This window comes from Coregonus clupeaformis, unplaced genomic scaffold (assembly GCF_020615455.1).
Source record: "Coregonus clupeaformis isolate EN_2021a unplaced genomic scaffold, ASM2061545v1 scaf1189, whole genome shotgun sequence".
In the NCBI taxonomy this organism is placed as follows: domain Eukaryota; kingdom Metazoa; phylum Chordata; class Actinopteri; order Salmoniformes; family Salmonidae; genus Coregonus; species Coregonus clupeaformis.
The window spans coordinates 31,424-53,238 of NW_025534643.1; the positions used below are offsets into that span (position 1 = coordinate 31,424).

The 21,815-nt window shown below is 45.9% G+C and overlaps 1 protein-coding gene across 1 annotated transcript; it reads left to right on the top strand.

Annotated features, from left to right (window-relative positions):
* Positions 1-5,263: 5,263 nt before the first annotated feature.
* LOC121565541 (SCL-interrupting locus protein homolog) lies at positions 5,264-13,777 on the top strand. Its single transcript, XM_045217703.1, has 7 exons — positions 5,264-5,272; positions 7,795-7,924; positions 10,425-10,665; positions 11,094-11,250; positions 11,731-12,050; positions 12,341-12,534; positions 13,743-13,777. The coding sequence occupies exons 1-7, from the start codon at positions 5,264-5,266 to the stop codon at positions 13,775-13,777; spliced, it is 1,086 nt and encodes a 361-aa protein (XP_045073638.1).
* Positions 13,778-21,815: the final 8,038 nt, after the last annotated feature.

Consider the following 21,815-nt stretch of genomic DNA (forward strand, 5'->3'; position numbering starts at 1 on the left):
CTTTTTAATGTTGTAAATATTTACGTTTCTTTCATGCTGCATTGTTTTTCTTGTGTGTGTTTACATGAAATGCCTCGAGCATTATTTCTCATTTCCAACTTGAACTTTCTATTTAAGATTGCCTCAATAAATATGTACCTGATTCATTTACGTTTTCCACAGAAGGTTGTTTCTTTCTTTTGTGAATGTACATTTGTGTTCTATTTAGTTAGCCCTCTACAGTCCCCCAAGGCCCACCCCAACCCAGCCTTCAGCCTTCAATCCCTGCAGTATTTTCACACCCCTCCGACAGACACTGTTAACCTCTCCTCACCGCTCTTCAAAAAATTGCCATGTCACAACAGGCATATATAGAAGAAATTGAGAGAAGTACTAGAGATTTCAATTGTGAAATGTTGCTTATCTGTGCTAGAACTAGGCTCCTGGTTAAAGCTAATGTTGTGGGGGGAATGGCCTATTCTGGGCTCAATGGAAAATGTGGTTAATCTCATATGCTAACAGCATGTCGGCACAGAGTAAGAGTGTAGCTCAGATATATTCATCCTATCCCTGCACCTGTCACTGATTTCTCTTTCTCCATCACATCTGTTTACCAGAACTACAGTTTTCACTCATCCATGTAGTAATGCAGCTGCAGGAGTATTCTAGTACTGGATACAAAGTTGGAGGGATTAAAGAATAAAAGGAATGCCGGAATAAAGTATTTTAATGTTTTCACACTTATGAATCGTGAGGTGAAGATAATTGTTCACCAACATCTTTCATGTGTGGTTTCACCAGTTGTCATCATTCTGCAGCCAGGTGCCCTGGTCTAGCACAATGCCGTGCTCCTCGGTAATTGCCCACTTGGCCTTATAGCGATGGTCCCCTGCGCCCTCCCCGAGGTCCCACACCTCTATAAACAGCGTCTCCTCAGGCACCTTCATGAAATCAGAGGTCAGGATCTGGAGGTCAGAGGTCATCGGTATGGTATGGAGTCCAGATACTGGCCCAGGGCGTGGCTGAGGTGATTGCCTGGTGAAGTCTGCTGAGGCTGGCGTTGCACACTGCTGCCCCACAGGCCTGTCTGGTTCTTCATAACCTCAAGACGACAAGGTTCTTCCGCTCTATGGGATACACACAGCCTGACGTAACACCTTGTTCCTGGTCTGGTTCCATACTGTACTGGATGTGCTGTAGACAACTATCATCGTACAGTATGGGACCAGACTACCTTTTTCATAGTCTTCAAGGGAAATCAGAACTATTGAATTCTATTGGGTCATTAAATTAAAAGATCATACAAGTACCATAATGCAGTATTCGCTGTAATGATGTTTACCTAATGTCTGAAGTGTTCCAGGCATCTCCCATGGACTGACCAGGCTTGAGCAGGGCGAGATCACCAAAGATCTCCTCTGTCATGGTTGTGTTTTGCTCCAGGGGTGGTGAGGGCAGGAGGTTTGGAGGGAAGTATGGCCAATGGTCAGCTGTGTAATCTAGCAATGGACCAAACTGGAGAATAAGTGGACTCTCCTTTTGCGGAGAAGGGTTGGTCGGGTAAAAAGGCTGGGCCTTACAGTCCTCAACAGAAAGGTGACCAGGTGACTCTTTGTTCAAGGTATTATTTGAGGTCTTGCTGCTTGTTGGAGTGTCCTTTTTGAATGTCTCAGGTGATTCATTCTTTGTTGTGCTAGATAGTTTGCATGATCCATTGAATGAAGTGTTTTTCCCAAGGTCAGTCAATTCGATAAATTCAGTCTCTTTGATCTTTCGCTGTTTTCTTCCATTTCTAGTTCTGGTTCTGGTTTTGGTCTCGGTGGTGCTAAAGCAGCATACAAAGAAAAAAGAACACCAAGCTCGAAACCATGTTTTACCTGCTTTCTTCATTTTGATAATGAGAATTTTACATAAAAAAATGTAGAATTGGAACTAACAAACAGGTTTGCATGGTAACGGTAAACATTCCAAATCATGTAACCTTTGTGACATCTATATGATGAGAATTTGAATTGTATGTTGACATCTAAGTTCTAATCAAAGAATTCTCATCTCGCAGTTTTGATTGAATATTGTTCCACTGAATTCAGACCCCAAAGGTGATACCCCACATCTGATGTGGTGGCATAATTGACATCATCAACATCACTAGGGGCACCCCTCTCTTACTGGTGTTAAATAATTGTACATTAATCATTTGATTCAATGCAATTCCCCCTACTGCAAATCAAAAAGGTTATCTGTTCAGCTCCATATGTCCAGTGGTAACATCCCGCTGGGCACACACTGGTTGAATCAACGTTGTTTCAACGTAATTTGTCAACATATTGTGGAAATATATTTGAAAAAAAATCATCAACCGGGACTGTTCTCATCTAATTTCAATCAGCTTTGTAAACATTGAAATTAGGGTAAAACCTAAACACATTAACTTAACCTGACTAACAGGTTGTTACATCAATCTAATTTCAACATAATCATCAGAACTATGTATATGTTGAAATTGAGTTGAAAATTCCACATAGAATTGTGGAAAACATCCCCACAGCATGATGTTACCACCACCATGCTTCACCGTAGGGATGGTGCCAGGTTTCCTCCAGACGTGACGCTTGGCATTCAGGCAAAAGAGTTCAATCTTGGTTTTATCAGACCAGAGAATCTTGTTTCTCATGGTCTGAGAGTCTTTAGGTGCCTTTCGGGCAAACTCCAAGCATGCTGTCATGTGCCTTTTACTGAGGAGTGGCTTCAGTCTGGCCACTCTACCACAAAGGCCTGATTGGTGGAGTGCTGCAGAGATGGTTGTTCTTCTGGAAGGTTCTCCCATCTCCACAGAGGAACTCTAGAGCTCTGTCAGAGGGACCATCGGGTTCTTGGTCACCTCCCTGACCAAGGCCCTTCTCCCCCGATTGCTCAGTTTGGCCGGGCAGCCAGCTCTAGGAAGAGTATTGGTGGTTCCAAACTTCTGCCATTCAAGAATGATGGAGGCCACTGTGTTCTTGGGGACCTTCAATGCTGCAGAAATATTTTGGTACCCTTCCCAGATCTGTGCCTCGACACAATCCTGTCTCGGCGCTCTACGGACAATTTGTTCAACCTCATGGCTTGGTTTTTGCTCTGACATGCACTGTCAACTGTGGGACCTTATATAGACAGGCCTTTCCAAAACATGTCCAATCAATTGAATTTGCCACAGGTGGACTCCAATCAAGTTGTAGAAACATCTCAAGTCAATTTTAGAATAAGACTGTAACATAACAAAATGTGGAAAGAGTCAAGGGGTCTGAATACATTCCGAAGGCACTGTATATATATATATATATTGGGTGGTTGATATTATGTTGAATTTCATATTTGATAAGACATTATATTTGACCTTGTTTCAATGTCGATAGTAATGTGGTATGTTTGAATCAATGTCATTGTTTCAATGTTATGCCATCAACCTAAATAAAGAGGTACATTGAAATAAAATTGGAAGCCAACATTGACGCCTACTGGTATATGAGGGGTAATGCACTTCAGTCATAACAAGTCGACCATCCAGATGCCTCCCTCTATATATATATCCTGCTTAGCTTTGGAAACAAGCTGTGCTTGATTCAGCTTAGCCATCGTGTCAACACATTTAGATGTTGATCAGCTTCCATACTCATTTGCATACACTGCCAAACATTGACTAGTTGAAAGTAACTCCTCTAACTTTTCTACACAAGCAGTATGTGAAAAAAATTAGGAGTAAGGTTGGGTTTATGTAGGCTACAGTGGCATCTGCTTTGCACAAAGGATACCATCATTTCAACATGAAGCATGGTTGATTGGATCTTTGGAAGTTTAGAAGTAGTTACCACTAGCCATATAATTCATTATGTTAATAATAAACTTTACGTTGGATATTGTCTTTTATATATGTTATTCATAATATTGAGTATATATACTATCCAAGCAGTTTGTCTACAAATACATTATTGATATGTTGGATTCATGGCTCCATCTCAACCAAAAATCTAAGTTAAAGAATAGCACAAAATCAAATCAAACTTTAAATGCACTTCAAATAAAGTTCGATTTGATTTAGTCCTATTCTTCAACTTAGATTTTTGGTTGAGATAGAGATGTGAATCCAACATATTAATAACTTGTAGATTACATTTGAAATCAACCAACCAGCCTTCATATACAAGACAATATCCAAACATAAAAGTGGATTATTAATATCATGAATTTAGCATCATATTTATAGCGCTAATGGTAACTACTTCTAAACTTCCAAAGATCCAGTCACCCATGGATGAATGATAGTATACCTAGCTACAAGTTTAAATGATGGTTTCCTTTGTTGGGTAAATCAGATGTCAATATAGCCTTCATCAACCCAACCTCACTCCGAATTTACATTCACATACAGCTTGTGTAAGAAAATGTAGAGGAGTTACTTTCAACTATTCAACGTTATTTAGGTAGTCTACGCAAATGAGTATGGAAGCTGATCAATGTCTAAATGTGTTGTCATGATAGCGCAGCTGAAAAGAACACATCTTCTTTCCTAAAGCGTAGCAGGGTATGCAAAGGTAGACATTTGGATGCTGGACTTGTTCTAACTGAAGTGCATTACCCCTCGTAGACGTCACTGTTCAGGCAGAACGCATTGACTGTAGCTAAACGTTTTATTTCAATATACCTCTTTATTTAGGTTGATAGCATGACGTTCAAACAATGGCGTTGAGTCAAACACACCATTTTACTATCAACATTGAAAGGTCAAATAAAATATGTTTAAACAAATCTAAAATTGAACATAATTTCAACCACCCAATTCAATACAGGATGAAAAATATTTTTTACGTTTCTATGTGGGATTGTCTACGCAATTTCAACGTATACATCCTGTAGTTCTGATGATTATGTTGAAATTAGATTGATGTAACAATGTATTTAAGTTGAAGTTTTACCCTAATTTCAATGTTTACAAAGCTGGTTAAAATTAGATGAAAAAGGTACTGGTTGATTACTTTTTTCAAATCCAATGTATTTTCCACGTTGATATCACGTCACAATACGTTGACAAACTAGTTGAAACAACATTGATTCAGCCAGTGCGTGCCCAGTGGGTTGAGACATTATAATGAGACATATTGAGATACTGTATGATGCTGGCGATGTGCGTCACTGTTGTCCTGGGTCTTCTCTCAGTGGGCGGCTCCCAGATGGCCCCTTTAACCTGTGAGGGACTCCTGAGACCACTGGAGCAGCGCTGCCTTAATCAAATGCTGTGGAAGTGTCTATGGTTGTGGTATGTGGTTGTCTATTGTGGGCCATCTTTGTGGGTGTCTATTGCTGAGTTCAGACCATCTTTTCTGGCAGTTATTACACAGGTCCTGGATAGAGGTCTCTGTCCTTACCTGAACAACACTGTTGACGTCACCCAGTTCCATGACTTAGGAGGAAAATACTTCAGAATCATCTCTAACTTGACGGAGTCTGATGTTTACATACACTTAGGTTGGAGCCATTAAAACTTGTTTTTCAAACACTCCACAAATTTCTTGTTAACAAACTATAGTTTTGGCAAGTCGGTTAGGACATCTACTTTGTGCATGACACAAGTAAACCGTCATCTTGAACTTCTTCCATTTTCTAATAATTGCGCCAACAGTTGTTTCCTTCTCACCAAGCTGCTTGCCTATTGTCCTGTAGCCCAGCCCAGCCTTGTGCAGGTCTACAATTTTATCCCTGATGTCCTTACACAGCTCTCTGGTCTTGGCCAGCCATTGTGGAGAGGTTGGAGTCTGTTTGATTGAGTGTGTGGACAGGTGTCTTTTATACAGGTAACGAGTTCAAACAGGTGCAGTTAATAAAGGTAATGAGTGGAGAACAGGAGGGCTTTTTAAAGAAAAACTAACAGGTCTGTGAGAGCCGGAATTCTTACTGGTTGGTAGGTGATCAAATACTTATGTCATGCAATGAAATGCAAATTAATTACTTAAAATCATACATTGTGATTTTCTGGATTTTTGTTTTAGATTCCGTCTCTCACAGTTGAAGTGTACCTATGATAAAAATTACAGACCTCTACATGCTTTGTAAGTTGGAAAACCTGAAAAATCGGCAGTGTATCAAATACTTGTTCTCCCCACTGTATGTGTCACGCCCTGATCTGTTTCAACTGTCTTGTGTTTGTCTCCACTCCCCACCAGGTGTCTCCCATTTGTCCCCATTTATACCAGTGTTTTCTGTTTGTCTGTTGCCAGTTCGTCTTGTCCCGTCAAGTCTTACCAGCGTGTTTTCCCGTTTTCTAGTTTTTCTAGTTGCTGTTTTCTAGTCTGAGTCTGCCTGCCGTTCTGTACCTGTTTAAAGCTGCCTTGGATTTCTGACCATTCCGCCTGCCCTGACCCTGCCTGCCGTTCTGTACCTTTGTGACTCTGCCCTGGATTACTGACCTCTGCCTGCCCTTGACCTGTCCTTTGCCTGCCCCCTGTTTTGTATAAACATCTGTGATTCGAACTGTCTGCATCTGGGTCTTGTCCTGATACTATGGTTACCCCATTATTTTTGTCTGCTTGTTTTAGTCAATTACAAAACTACATTTAAGCCAAGTAAAACATGTCTAAAGATGACTTTTTAACATTGCCTGTTCCCGAGTGTTCTCACTACTTAGAAAAACGTAATATTGTAGGGCTTCCCTCATGCTCCTTTTTGTGATGGTGTGAGTGAGTGAGTGCTCACTGCTAGCAAAGATTATGAATATCCTGAAAAGATAAGTCTCTCCGCCCTAACAATGGGAGTCGTTGTCCACAAAGCGACATGGCGGGCTGTCTAGCTCCCGCCTATGCTTTATTTGGATTGGTGGATACATCTCATTATTGTAATTATTTTTTTAATATTCAATAAGGGTTTTTGACGTCAACCGCCTGTATTCAATTGAGAGAGATGCTATGCTACTAGCCTCATACCATGAATATGCATAGCCATCTCAAGACAACTCTGATTTAAAGTGTTTTTTCTCAAAATTGCCTGGATGTCACATGTTCTACTTATATCAGTAAACTCGTCACAACTTAAGCATTACGAAACTTCTATTAGATCAAATAAACCTCACGCAGCAAATAAGACAGTTTTTTTTTTTTTTTACAAATTCGATATGCTCTCATTGACATCCATACAAAAACAGACTAAATAACTTTCACGTGTCTTATTCTGGCTGTTGTACCTAAGTCTTAAAGGGTTCATATTTTGAGTCTTCTTGTGGGAGAGCTACAGTGCATTCGGAAAGTATTCAGATCCCTTGACCTTTTCCACATTTTGTTACATTACAGCCTTATTCTAAAATTGATAAAATGTTGTTTTCCCCTCATCAATCTACACACAATACCCCATAATGACAAAGCAAAAACAGGAGCGTCGCTCCACAGCTATTTTCAGGTCTCTCCAGAGATGTTCAATCGGGTTCAAGTCCGGGGTCTGGCTGGATCACTCAAGGACATTCAGAGACTTGTCCCGAAGCCACTCCTGCGTTGTCTTGGCTGTGTGCTTAGGGTTGTTGTCCTGTTGGAAGGTGAACCTTCGCCCCAGTCTGAGGTCCTGAGCGCTCTGGAGCAGGTTTTCATCAAGGATCTCTCTGTACTTTGCTTCGTTCCTCTTTCCCTCGATCCTGACTGGTCTCCCAGTCCCTGCCGCTGAAAAACATCCCACAGCATGATGCTGCCACCACCATGCTTCACCGTGTCATTGTGGATATCAGACACTGTACCAAATTACACAATCTTAAAGCTTTAGAACAGGAGTTCTCAACCTTTCTTACCCTGTTGATTTCAGATCCAGAAGCTACTTGAGGCCCAAGGGAAAGGAGAGAGCTCCTCTCCATCCACTGAGCAGGCAGCCATCCAGACACAGACCTCCCCAGGACAACAGACCAAGAGAAGTGTTAGCATCGCTGTTGGCACAGGTACTGGACTCATTCATCACCGCTTCTGGCAATCTTGGTCATTGTTTGTCTATCCACTGCATTTTGATCCAATTCTAGGCCTATCACTTTCCCATTTCGAACTGTGCTTGTTTTTGCAAGACCGTGTGACGCTCTAGTCTCTTCAAGCACTGTGAAAATCGTATTTCTCACTTTATGGTTCATTTGCGATCTACTGAGAACATGGCCTTTTTTTTTCTCCAGGTCTCCTGAATAGAAAAAGTGAATTCGGACTAACCAGTATCAATACACAGTATCAATACACCTATGGTTACTCTTTTGTTGTGTAACTGTCTTGATAAGACATTTTGCTTACTACACATATAGGGTATGTTCGTAAATTCACTCTGGAGTGCCAGACTGCGTTCTGGGCGTAAATTCAGAGCGTTGTCATATTGTCCGTTTGTAAATTCAGTGTTTCGCTCTCGGAGCGTTCAGAGCGCACACTGGACGCTCTGGCCGAGGAGTAGGGTTGATCCGAGCGTTCCTCACGACGGCAGTCAAGCACCCAAGCTAACTGGCTAAAGTTGGCTAGCTTGCTAGCTACTTCCAGATACAAATGAGAGAAACTCCTCTGACCATTTTACTTGCCCTAGCAGAGCTGGTTATCTAGAGCGTTCGATACTACTGCACTGTTGTTAGATACTACTGCACTGTTGGAGCTAGGAACACAAGCATTTCACTACACCCGCAATAACATTTGCTAAATACAGGTGCAGCTCAATAAATTAGAATATTGTGGAAAAGTTAAGTAATTTCAATAATTCAACTGACAAAGTGAAACTCATATTGTGGATTAATTACACAAAAAGTGAAGTAGTTCAAGGCTGTATTTGTTTTAATCTTGATGATTGCGGCTTACAGCTCATGAAAACCCCAAAATGTGAATATTGTGAAAAAGTTCAATATTGTAGACTCAAGGTGTCACACTCTAAACAGCTAACTAACTCAAAACACCTGCAAAGGTTTCCTGAGCCTTTAAATGGTCTCTGTCCAGTTCAGTAGGCTTCACAATCATGGGGAAGACTGCTGACTTGACAGTTGTGCGGAAGACAGTCATCAACAACCTCCACAAGGAGGGAAAGCATCAAAAATTCATTGCTAAAGAAGCTGGCTGTTCACAGAGTGCTGTTTCCAAGCATATTCATGGCAATTCGAGTGGAAGGAAGACGTGTGGTAGGAAAAGGTGCACAAGCAACAGGGATAACCGGAGCCTTGAGAGGATTGTCAAGGAGTGGACTGAGGCAGGAGTCAGTGCATCAAGAGCCACCACGCACAGACGTATCCAGGAAATGGGCTACAACTGTCGCATTCCTCGTGTCAAGCCACTCCTGAACCAGAGCCAACGTCAGAAGCGTCTTACCTGGGCTAAGGAGAAAAATAACTGGTCTGTCGCTCAGTGGTCCAAAGTCCTCTTTTCAGATTAAAGTACATTTTGCATTTAATTTGGCAATCAAGGTCCCAGAGTCTGGAGGAAGAGTGGAGAGGCACAGAATCCAAGTTGCTTGAAGTCCAGTGTGAAGTTTCCGCAGTCAGTGATGATTTGGGGAGCCATGTCATCTTCTGGTGTTGGTCCACTGTGTTTCATCAAGTCCAAAGTCAACTCAGCCGTCTACCAGGAAATGTTAGAGCACTTCATGCTTCCTTTCTGCTGACAAGCTTTATGGAGATGCTGATTTCATTTTCCAGCAGGACTTGGCACCTGCCCACACTGCCAAAGGTCCCAATACCTGGTTCAATGACCATGGGATTACTGTGCTTGATTGGCCAGCAAACTCGCCTGATCTGAACCCCATAGAGAATTTATGGGGTATTGTCAAGAGGAAGATGAGCGACACGAGACCCAACAATGCAGATGAGCTGAAGGCCGCTATCGAAGCAACCTGGGTTTCCATAACCCCTCAGCAGTGCCACAGGCTGATAGACTCCATGCCACGCCGCATAGATGCAGTGATTCATGCATAAGGAGCCCCAACCAAGTACTGACTGCATGTACAAGAACATACTTTTCAGAAGGCCGACATGTCTGTATTATGTCATATTCAAATTTTCTGAGATACTGAATTTGGGGTTTTCATGAGCTGTAAGCCGTAATCATCAAGATTTTAAAAAAATACAGCCTTGAACTATTTCACTTTTTGTGTAATTAATCCACGATATATATGAGTTTCACTTTGTCAGTTGAATTATTGAAATTACTTAACTTTTCCACAATATTCTAATTTATTGAGCTGCACCTGTATGTGTATGTGACCAATAACATTTTACTTTATTTGACTAACTGTGCTGTTTGCAACAACTGAATTATGTTTTTTTGCTGACGTTTACTGACACTGGTCATATTCAGCGAGTTCGTAAATTCATCAGTTATTCTGCGCTCTGGCACACTCAGACGAGAGTGCTCTGAAATCGGAGTAGATGGCCAGAGTGAATTTACAAACGCACCCTTAGTTGACTAACTGCATCTCTCCCTGCTGTGTAGGTGCTAGTCTGTTCTGGGGCGTCCCTGTCGATGCCCCTGCTCGCGATGAGGAGCGCCCACAGCCAGAGTGGCACACCGACACAGGGCCTGGCGCTCCCGATGGCAGCAGGGCCTCCTCTAGTCGGAGCTCTGGCAGTGCCAGCCTTACCCACAGCAGGCACATAGATGGCTCGGAAGAAGAGAGCGGGGTCAGAGAGAGACGGGTGTCAGGCACACCATCCAACCAGTCAACGCACCAGAGGTAAGAGAACGGTTGGCTGCATTTCAAACTGAACGCTTGTTTTCTTCCATTGGCCCAGCCCTCAGTTTGAATTGACTGGAAGAATTCAATAAAGTAATGGTTGTAGTTCACCACCTAGAACTCTGAACGGCAGTTTACACCATTTTACTCCCTCCATTTCACAAGAACGAGGCTTCAGTGATTGAATGGAATAGACCAAGCTTTCAATCTGAAACCCAGCCACAGGAGAACATGGGTGATGTGAAAATATGCACGTGAGGGTGAGCCCTCACAACTGCCGTCAGAAGTGTGATACCACTTCTGTCACCAACTGTGACGGCTCACCCGCTGAACACCATCTGAACACTGGTGCCACCTTGTGGCCATTTCAGTAAAGTATTTTTTTAACCGTAGTATGAACAGCATGTGTTTTTGTGCATTTCCTGCAGGACTCAGTCAGCATTTGGAGACTGTTCTTTCCAGAGTCCAGTGTTGGGGGAGAGTGCCAGCATGTACTACCAGTCCCAGTCTCCACAGAGGGACGGCACCAAGAGTCAGGAGCCCAGGGCGGTGGAGGACGATCAGCGGTTTTATCAGGATCTACTGGTAAGAGTAATCTTTTATAGGGACTTTTATTTGCTCCATGTATGTCAACAGGAGACCATGATTTGCGGAAGAAAAAAAATATACTTATGAGCACGGCTCCAAGTAATTAGGCTATGGTCCTCTGTAGCTCAGCTGGTAGAGCACGGCGCTTGTAACGCCAAGGTAGTGGGTTCGATCCCCGGGACCACCCCATATACAAAAATGTATGCACGCATGACTGTAAGTCGCTTTGGATAAAAGCGTCTGCTAAATGGCATATTATTATTATTATTATTATTTGTATTTGCACCGTCTTTCATCCTGGTATACTTCTTTTGGGGAATGTTTCAACAGAACCTAGTATTGCAGTGAAATGCTTAATACAACATGTTATGTGGCCAGCCTCCCTCCTGTGAAATCCCTTTGACTATCTGTCACTTGGACCTAAACATATGAAAAGCGCTTATAAATAAAGATCTGACGTTCTTCATCCTTCCACAGGGCCAAGTGAACAGCCGTCTCCAGGGATCAGTGAACGAGGAGGTCAAAGAGGAAGAAGATCGAAGCACCTCGTACACACTGCGAGAGAGACACAGCTTGTCCCCTAGACAAGTGTCCCACTGTCAGTCTCAGCAGTCATCCCCTAGCCCTGTTCCCGTCAGCTCCCGGAGGCCGGAGCCCAAAGTAGAGCAGCAGTCAGAAGGAAGGGACCAGGTGCTCCACGCCACGCTGCGCCAGCTGCAGCAGCTAGGGGTCAACGTGGACCTGGACTATGCCGACCCCGGGGGCAAGACCACGCGCAGCTCTGTAGAGAGTGCCAGGTATGTTTGCCTTGAAGTTTCAGGTTTACTTGACCATCTTTGCACGTAGGTCATAGAGGTAGTAGTATTATGGTATAATAAGAGGATGTTTCAGTTGTGGAAAATGGACCCGTTATGATGGGGTTCAGCCATTCTAACATGACAATAGGGGCCATTACAGTGGCTGTTTCTCTTACTTTCTTGCTCATTCTCATGTAAGCTCGACATAATTTAGCTACGTAGGTTACATTATGCAGAAGGTGTTCCTGTAACTTTGATTTAAAATGCAGCTTCCGTTTCCTTCTCCCCAGTACCCTGGCCGGCATCAACCCAGAGGCGGTCATCAGCAGACTGACCCTCCCAGAGTCGATGGGGACCAGCATGTGGGGCGGCAGCGTGGACCTCAGCCTGGAGGCCAACGCCATCGCCCTCCGATACCTAAGCGACCAGCAGCTCTCCAGGCTCTCTGTAGGGGGAGGGCAACAGCCCCCAGGGCCCGTCCCAGGTTCAGCCCCTGCACACTGCTCTCAGAGAAGCCCCCAACGGAGAAGAGCGCCATGGGACAGAGCAGTATTCTGTCTCCGAACAACATGTCTTTAGCCACCCGCAAGTACATGAAGAGATACGGGCTGATAGAGGAGGGGAGCGGGAGTGAGGAGGAGGAGAGGGCCGAGGGGGAGCAATCGGAGATGGGATACACTGTACAGTTCCATGTTCAACCGGAACAAGAAGGACTTTTCAACATGCCATGGATGCCAATTGTCTGAACCGTTGTAAAAGCTATTTAATTTACAGTTTGGCCGTTTATTGATAACCACTATACCAATCTCGTGGTAATTGATGTGCACCTATTTATAGTCAATGTTGGGATTTTTTAAAGTCTGATTACATGGTGAAACAGACTACATTCATGCCAAATTGTTGTACTTCTCAGTTTTTAATGTTGTAAATATTTACGTTTCTTTCATGCTGCATTGTTTTTCTTGTGTGTGTTTACATGAAATGCCTCGAGCATTATTTCTCATTTCCAACTTGAACTTTCTATTTAAGATTGCCTCAATAAATATGTACCTGATTCATTTACGTTTTCCACAGAAGGTTGTTTCTTTCTTTTGTGAATGTACATTTGTGTTCTATTTAGTTAGCCCTCTACAGTCCCCCAAGGCCCACCACAACCCAGCCTTCAGCCTTCAATCCCTGCAGTATTTTCACACCCCTCCGACAGACACTGTTAACCTCTCCTCACCGCTCTTCAAAAAATTGCCATGTCACAACAGGCATATCTAGAAGAAATTGAGAGAAGTACTAGAGATTTCAATTGTGAAATGTTGCTTATCTGTGCTAGAACTAGGCTCCTGGTTAAAGCTAATGTTGTGGGGGGAATGGCCTATTCTGGACTCAATGGAAAATGTGGTTAATCACATATGCTAACAGCATGTCGGCACAGAGTAAGAGTGTAGCTCAGATATATTCATCCTATCCCTGCACCTGTCACTGATTTCTCTTTCTCCATCACATCTGTTTACCAGAACTACAGTTTTCACTCATCCATGTAGTAATGCAGCTGCAGGAGTATTCTAGTACTGGAAACAAAGTTGGAGGGATTAAAGAATAAAAGGAATGCCGGAATAAAGTATTTTAATGTTTTCACACTTATGAATCGTGAGGTGAAGATAATTGTTCACCAACATCTTTCATGTGTGGTTTCACCAGTTGTCATCATTCTGCAGCCAGGTGCCCTGGTCTAGCACAATGCCGTGCTCCTCGGTAATTGCCCACTTGGCCTTATAGCGATGGTCCCCTGCGCCTCCCCGAGGTCCCACACCTCTATAAACAGCGTCTCCTCAGGCACCTTCATGAAATCAGAGGTCATCGGTATGGTGGTGGAGTCCAGATACTGGCCCAGGGCGTGGCTGAGGTGATTGCCTGGTGAAGTCTGCTGAGGCTGGCGTTGCACACTGCTGCCCCACAGGCCTGTCTGGTTCTTTATAACCTCAAGACGACAAGGTTCTTCCGCTCTATGGGATACACACAGCCTGACGTAACACCTTGTTCCTGGTCTGGTTCCATACTGTACTGGATGTGCTGTAGACAACTATCATCGTACAGTATGGGACCAGACTACCTTTTTCATAGTCTTCAAGGGAAATCAGAACTATTAAATTCTATTGGGTCATTAAATTAAAAGATCATACAAGTACCATAATGCAGTATTCGCTGTAATGATGTTTACCTAATGTCTGAAGTGTTCCAGGCATCTCCCATGGACTGACCAGGCTTGAGCAGGGCGAGATCACCAAAGATCTCCTCTGTCATGGTTGTGTTTTGCTCCAGGGGGTGGTGAGGGCAGGAGGTTTGGAGGGAAGTATGGCCAATGGTCAGCTGTGTAATCTAGCAATGGACCAAACTGGAGAATAAGTGGACTCTCCTTTTGCGGAGAAGGGTTGGTCGGGTTAAAAGGCTGGGCCTTACAGTCCTCAACAGAAAGGTGACCAGGTGACTCTTTGTTCAAGGTATTATTTGAGGTCTTGGTGCTTGTTGGAGTGTCCTTTTTGAATGTCTCAGGTGATTCATTCTTTGTTGTGCTAGATAGTTTGCATGATCCATTGAATGAAGTGTTTTTCCCAAGGTCAGTCAATTCGATAAATTCAGTCTCTTTGATCTTTCGCTGTTTTCTTCCATTTCTAGTTCTGGTTTTGGTCTCGGTGGTGCTAAAGCAGCATACAAATAAAAAAAGAACACCAAGCTCGAAACCATGTTTTACCTGCTTTCTTCATTTTGATAATGAGAATTATACATTAAAAAATGTAGAATTGGAACTAACAAACAGGTTTGCATGGTAACGGTAAACATTCCAAATCATGTAACCTTTGTGACATCTATATGATGAGAATTTGAATTGTATGTTGACATCTAAGTTCTAATCAAAGAATTCTCATCTCGCAGTTTTGATTGAATATTGTTCCACTGAATTCAGACCCCAAAGGTGATACCCCACATCTGATGTGGTGGCATAATTGACATCATCAACATCACTAGGTGTAACGATCCCGGCAGTCTGAGTCAGGTCCTGTCTGTGGACTAGTTTTTTCTGCTCGGGATCTCCAGTTTCCCGAGGGTTCTGGAACGCTCCGGGGAGCTCTCTTGATTTCCGCACCTGCATCCCATCAGCAATCTGCACACCTGGTCCTGATCATCACCCTTCTTAGGCTCTGGCCTAACATCCATTCCCTGCCGGATCGTTAGCCATGAACAGTAGGTTTACCAGAGTATCAGTCTTAGAGCTTCTAGCGTTAGTTTTGTTGTTTTGCACCTTGTTGGTTTGTTGTTTACTTACCTCCGTTTTGTTCCATCTGCAGTCACTCGTCCGGAACCTTCATCCAACCTCTGCCTGGTGGTCGGCGGCTGCCGAGCCATGATTGGATCAACCACTGCACCCCCAACAACTAATCAACGCCGCCCGCTCTGTTCCCTGGATTATTCAGCATCACTCTTGAATTTGTAAATAAACACTCACCTTCGTTTCAACTTACCTTGTCCTGGTCTGCTTCTGGGTTCTGGCTTTGTAACTCGTGACAGAACGATCCGGCCAGTAATGAACCCAGCGGACCTGGACTCTGTTCGCCATGCCATTACCCATCAGGAGAAGATGTTGGGCCATCATAGCACGGAGCTACAGGAGATCGCGTTGGCAGTTCGGAACCTTTCTACCGGTCTGACGGAGGTCCAGAACCAGCGCAAGTTTCCGGTGGAGGATCCACTACCGGTTTCACCCATCTCGCCTGCCGCGTCTGAAGCGGTGTCCTTCCGTGAGCCCAAGGTTCCGACGCCGGATAAATATGAGGGGGAGCTGGGAAGATGCCGTTCTTTCCTTATGCAGTGTGGGTTAGTGTTCGAGCTACAGCCCTACTCTTATGCCACAGACAAGGCTAGGATAGCCTTTGTGATTGAGTTGCTGCGTGGTCGAGCGCTGGAGTGGGCTTCAGCCGTTTGGGAACGACAAGACCCCTGCATGGCTTCATACCAGGGGTTCACGGCCGAGATGAGGAAGCTCTTCGACCATTCCGTCCGAGGGAGGGACGCAGCTAGGCGCCTGTTTTCGCTCCACCAAGGAACTCGCAGCGTGGCCGACTTCGTGATCGAGTTCAAGACGTTGGCTGTGGAGAGTGGGTGGAATGAGGAGTCTCTGCAAGCGGCCTTTTACCAGGGTCTGTCGGAGCAGCTCAAGGATGAGCTGATCTCCTATCCGAGCCTAGTGACCTGGACAGCTTGGTAGCCTTGTCTATTCGGGTGGATAATCGAGTCCGAGAGCGAAGGGAGGGAGAAGCAATGGGGTCCGTCCAGTCGATCAGCTTCTCAGTTCCCAGTCGGGTCGGGTGGTGGACCAGAACACGTCGATCATTCTCCACCACAAAGGATTAGTGGAGAGGTCCTCTCTCCCGATTCTGAACCCATGCAAGTGGGGCGGCACGGGTTAACCAAGGAGGAGCGTCAACATAGACGTAAGACCAACTGCTGCCTCTACTGTGGTAGCTCGGGACATTACATCTCCACTTGTTCCCGGCGGTCGTCAAACTGCCCGGCTCGCTAAAGTTGGGAGGACTTTTAGCGAGCCAGTTTCAACCTCTCAGTACCTCTGTCAGACCCCGTTTCCCGGCTACCCTTGTGAACAGGAATCAGAGCTTAGCGATTAACGCTTTTATCGATTCAGGTGCCGATGGAAGCTTTCTTGATGCCGAGTTGGTGGAACAGCTGGGGCTTTCCAAGGAGCAATTGCCGGAAGCCATTGAAGCGACCACTCTGAACGGCAGTAGTCTGGCACGTATCACGATGAGGACTGAACCGGTTAAGATGCTGTTGTCGGGGAATCATTCGGAGATGATTTCATTCTTCATTCTGCCGTCTTCCCATGTTCCTCTGGTCCTTGGATACCCCTGGCTGAAGGAACACAATCCCACGTTCGATTGGGTGACGGGCAAGGTAACGAGTTGGAGCCTTGATTGTCATGCTAACTGTCTCAAGACTGCCTGTCCCCATTCGGTTCCCAGTCAGGTGATTGAGGCTAAACCCCCAGATTTGTCCCTGGTTCCCGAGACATATCACGATTTGGGGGAAGTGTTCAGTAAGCAGAAGGCTCTGTCACTCCCTCCCCACCGACCATATGATTGTGCCATCAACCTGTTCCCTGGAGCTGTCTACCCCAAGGGAAGGTTATACAGTATCTCCCGCCCTGAACGTGAGGCTTTGGAGACCTACATCAAGGAGTCCCTAGCTGCTGGTCTCGTTCGTCCCTCGTCATCACCCCTGGGGGCAGGATTCTTCTTTGTGGGTAAGAAGGATGGCTCTCTTCGACCGTGTATTGATTATCGGGGGGTTGAATGACATCACGGTCAAGAACAAGTATCCCCTGCCCTTGATGAGTTCTGCCTTCGACTCCTTACAGGGGGGCTACGGTGTTCACCAAGCTAGACCTACGCAATGCGTATCACATGGTCCGGATCAGAGAGGGAGACGAGTGGTTGACGGGTTTCAATACACCGATGGGTCACTCGAGTATCAGGTGATGCCGTTTGGACTGACCAATGCTCCAGCGGTATTCCAGAGTATGGTGAACGACGTCCTGAGAGATATGATCGGTCTCTTTGTGTTTGTTTACCTGGATGACATTCTGATCTTCTCGAAGGAACCTTCCGACCACGTCCAGCATGTCCGGCAGGTTCTGCAGCGATTGTTGGAGAATCGCCTGTTCGTGAAGGCCGAGAAGTGCGAGTTTCACGCCCACACGACATCCTTTCTCGGGTACATCATCTCCAGGGAGAGATTAGGATGGACCAGGAGAAGGTTAGAGCGGTTCTGGAATGGGCCCAGCCCGGTACGAGATTGCAGCTCCAGAGATTTTTTTTTTTTTTTAATTTCTACCGCAGATTCATCCGGGATTACAGCCGTGTGGCCGCTCCGTTAACTGCCTTGACTTCCAGTATCAGGAGTTTCAAGTGGAATCCGGAGGCGGATCGAGCGTTTCTGGATTTGAAGAGGCGATTCACCAACGCACCGATTCTCTCTCAACCAGACACGGCCCGTCAGTTCGTCGTTGAAGTGGACGCGTCTGATGTGGGAGTTGGCGCCATCCTGTCGCAGCGATGCTCCACGGACAGTAAACTCCATCCCTGCGCCTACTACTCTCGTCGCCTTTCGCCTGCGGAGAGGAATTACGATGTGGGTAACCGGGAGCTTCTCGCGGTGAAACTTGCCTTGGAGGAGTGGCGCCACTGGTTGGAGGGGCGGAGCAACCGTTTATTGTCTGGACGGACCACAAGAATCTTGCTTACGTGCAATCGGCTAGACGTCTCAACTCCCGTCAGGCCAGGTGGTCGTTGTTTTTCGGACGATTCAATTTTTCCCTGACGTTCCGACCTGGATCTAAGAACGGCAAGGCGGACGCCTTGTCTCGGATGTTCTCCAAGACGGAGGAGAGTGGGTCCAAGACCGAGACAATTCTCCCCGGAACTGCGTCGTGGGAGCTGTTAGGTCGAAGATTGAGGAGGAGGTGATGGCGGCTCTTCGGACGCAGCCCGGTCCCGGTAACGGTCCACCCGGTCGGGTTGTTTGTGCCTGAGTCGGTTCGTCCTGCGGTCCTCAAATGGTCCCACGCCAGCAAGATGGCTTGTCACCCTGGCGTGGCTCGGACGATGGCGTTTCTTCGCAGACGTTTTGGTGGCCTGCCATGGCCGAGGATACTCGGGGTTATGTTGCTGCCTGTCCAGTGTGTGCGCAGAATAAGGGTACCAATCGGCCCAGCTCTGGACTACTTCACCCCCTTCCTATTCCCGCGCGACCATGGTCGCATCTGGCCCTGGACTTTGTCACTGGGTTGCCCGCTTCTGAGGGGAACACGGTCGTTCTGACTATCGTGGACAGATTCAGCAAGTTCGCCCACTTTGTGCCAATTGCCAAGCTTCCTCTGCCTCGGAGACGTCCGAGATCCTGGTTAGGGAGGTTTTCAGGGTCCACGGGTTGCCCAGTGATATCGTTTCCGACCGTGGCCCTCAGTTTACCTCTCTGCTGTCTGGAAGTCCTTCTGTTTGGCCATTGGAGCTACAGTCAGTCTCACATCTGGTTTTCACCCCCAATCTAATGGTCAGGCGGAGAGAGCCAACCAGAAGATGGAATCCACGCTACGCTGCCTGGCCTCTTCCAACCCCACCTCCTGGGTCTCTCAGTTGCCTTGGGTTGAGTATGCCCACAATACTCTCCCTACATCTGCCACTGGGATGTCTCCCTTCCAGTGCCTGTATGGCTATCAACCTCCCTTGTTCCCTTCTCAGGAGAAGGAGCTCTCAGTGCCTTCTGTTCAGGCCCATATTCGTCGTTGCCACCGGACCTGGCATCGGGCCAGAAAGGCACTCCTTAGAGTTTCGGACCGGTATCAGCTCCAGGCGAATCGTCGCCGGATCCCCGCTCCCACCTACACCATCGGAGATAGGGTCTGGTTGGCCACACGGGATCTTCCTTTACGGACGGAGTCTAGGAAGTTGTTACCGAAGTTCATTGGTCCGTTTGTGGTGGAGAAGGTGATCAACCCGGTGGCAGTTCGACTCAAACTCCCGAGGACGCTCAGAGTCCATCCCACCTTTCATGTCTCCTGCCTCAAGCCTGTTTTCCTCAGTCCTCTGTTGCCTCCTCCGCCTCCTCCTCCTCCTCCTCGGATGATCGGAGGTGGTCCTGCCTACACGGTGCGACGCATCATGGATTCCAGACGGCGGGGCCGGGGTTTCAGTATCTCGTGGACTGGGAGGGGTATGGTCCTGAAGAGAGGAGTTGGATTCCGCGCGACAGATCCTAGATGCTGACCTCATCCGTGACTTCTACCGCCTCCATCCTGGCGCTCCGGGGAGTCCGCCCGGTGGCGTTCGTCGGAGGGGGGTACTGTAACGATCCCGGCAGTCTGAGTCAGGTCCTGTCTGTGGACTAGTTTTTTCTGCTCGGGATCTCCAGTTTCCCGAGGGTTCTGGAACGCTCCGGGGAGCTCTCTTGATTTCCGCACCTGCATCCCATCAGCAATCTGCACACCTGGTCCTGATCATCACCCTTCTTAGGCTCTGGCCTAACATCCATTCCCCTGCCGGATCGTTAGCCATGAACAGTAGGTTTACCAGAGTATCAGTCTTAGAGCTTCTAGCGTTAGTTTTGTTGTTTTGCACCTTGTTGGTTTGTTGTTTACTTACCTCCGTTTTGTTCCATCTGCAGTCACTCGTCCGGAACCTTCATCCAACCTCTGCCTGGTGGTCGGCGGCTGCCGAGCCATGATTGGATCAACCACTGCACCCCCAACAACTAATCAACGCCGCCCGCTCTGTTCCCTGGATTATTCAGCATCACTCTTGAATTTGTAAATAAACACTCACCTTCGTTTCAACTTACCTTGTCCTGGTCTGCTTCTGGGTTCTGGCTTTGTAACTCGTGACACTAGGGGCACCCCTCTCTTATTGGTGTTAAATAATTGTACATTAATCATTTGATTCAATGCAATTCCCCCTACTGCAAATCAAAAAGGTTATCTGTTCAGCTCCATATGTCCAGTGGTAACATCCCGCTGGGCACACACTGGTTGAATCAACGTTGTTTCAACGTAATTTGTCAACATAATGTGGAAATATATTTGAAAAAAAAATCATCAACCGGGACTGTTCTCATCTAATTTCAACCAGATTTGTAAACATTGAAATTAGGGTAAAACCTAAACACATTAACTTAACCTGACTAACAGGTTGTTACATCAATCTAATTTCAACATAATCATCAGAACTATGTATATGTTGAAATTGAGTTGAAAAATTCCACATAGAATTGTGGAAAACATCCCCACAGCATGATGTTACCACCACCATGCTTCACCGTAGGGATGGTGCCAGGTTTCCTCCAGACGTGACGCTTGGCATTCAGGCAAAAGAGTTCAATCTTGGTTTTATCAGACCAGAGAATCTTGTTTCTCATGGTCTGAGAGTCTTTAGGTGCCTTTCGGCAAACTCCAAGCATGCTGTCATGTGCCTTTTACTGAGGAGTGGCTTCAGTCTGGCCACTCTACCACAAAGGCCTGATTGGTGGAGTGCTGCAGAGATGGTTGTTCTTCTGGAAGGTCCTCCCATCTCCACAGAGGAACTCTAGAGCTCTGTCAGAGGGACCATCGGGTTCTTGGTCACCTCCCTGACCAAGGCCCTTCTCCCCCGATTGCTCAGTTTGGCCGGGCGGCCAGCTCTAGGAAGAGTCTTGGTGGTTCCAAACTTCTGCCATTCAAGAATGATGGAGGCCACTGTATTCTTGGGGACCTTCAATGCTGCAGAAATATTTTGGTACCCTTCCCAGATCTGTGCCTCGACACAATCCTGTCTCTGCGCTCTACGGACAATTTGTTCAACCTCATGGCTTGGTTTTTGCTCTGACATGCACTGTCAACTGTGGGACCTTATATAGACAGGCCTTTCCAAAACATGTCCAATCAATTGATTTTGCCACAGGTGGACTCCAATCAAGTTGTAGAAACATCTCAAGTCAATTTTAGAATAAGACTGTAACATAACAAAATGTGGAAAGAGTCAAGGGGTCTGAATACATTCCGAAGGCACTGTATATATATATATATATATTGGGTGGTTGATATTATGTTGAATTTCATATTTGATAAGACATTATATTTGACCTTGTTTCAATGTCGATAGTAATGTGGTATGTTTGAATCAATGTCATTGTTTCAATGTTATGCCATCAACCTAAATAAAGAGGTACATT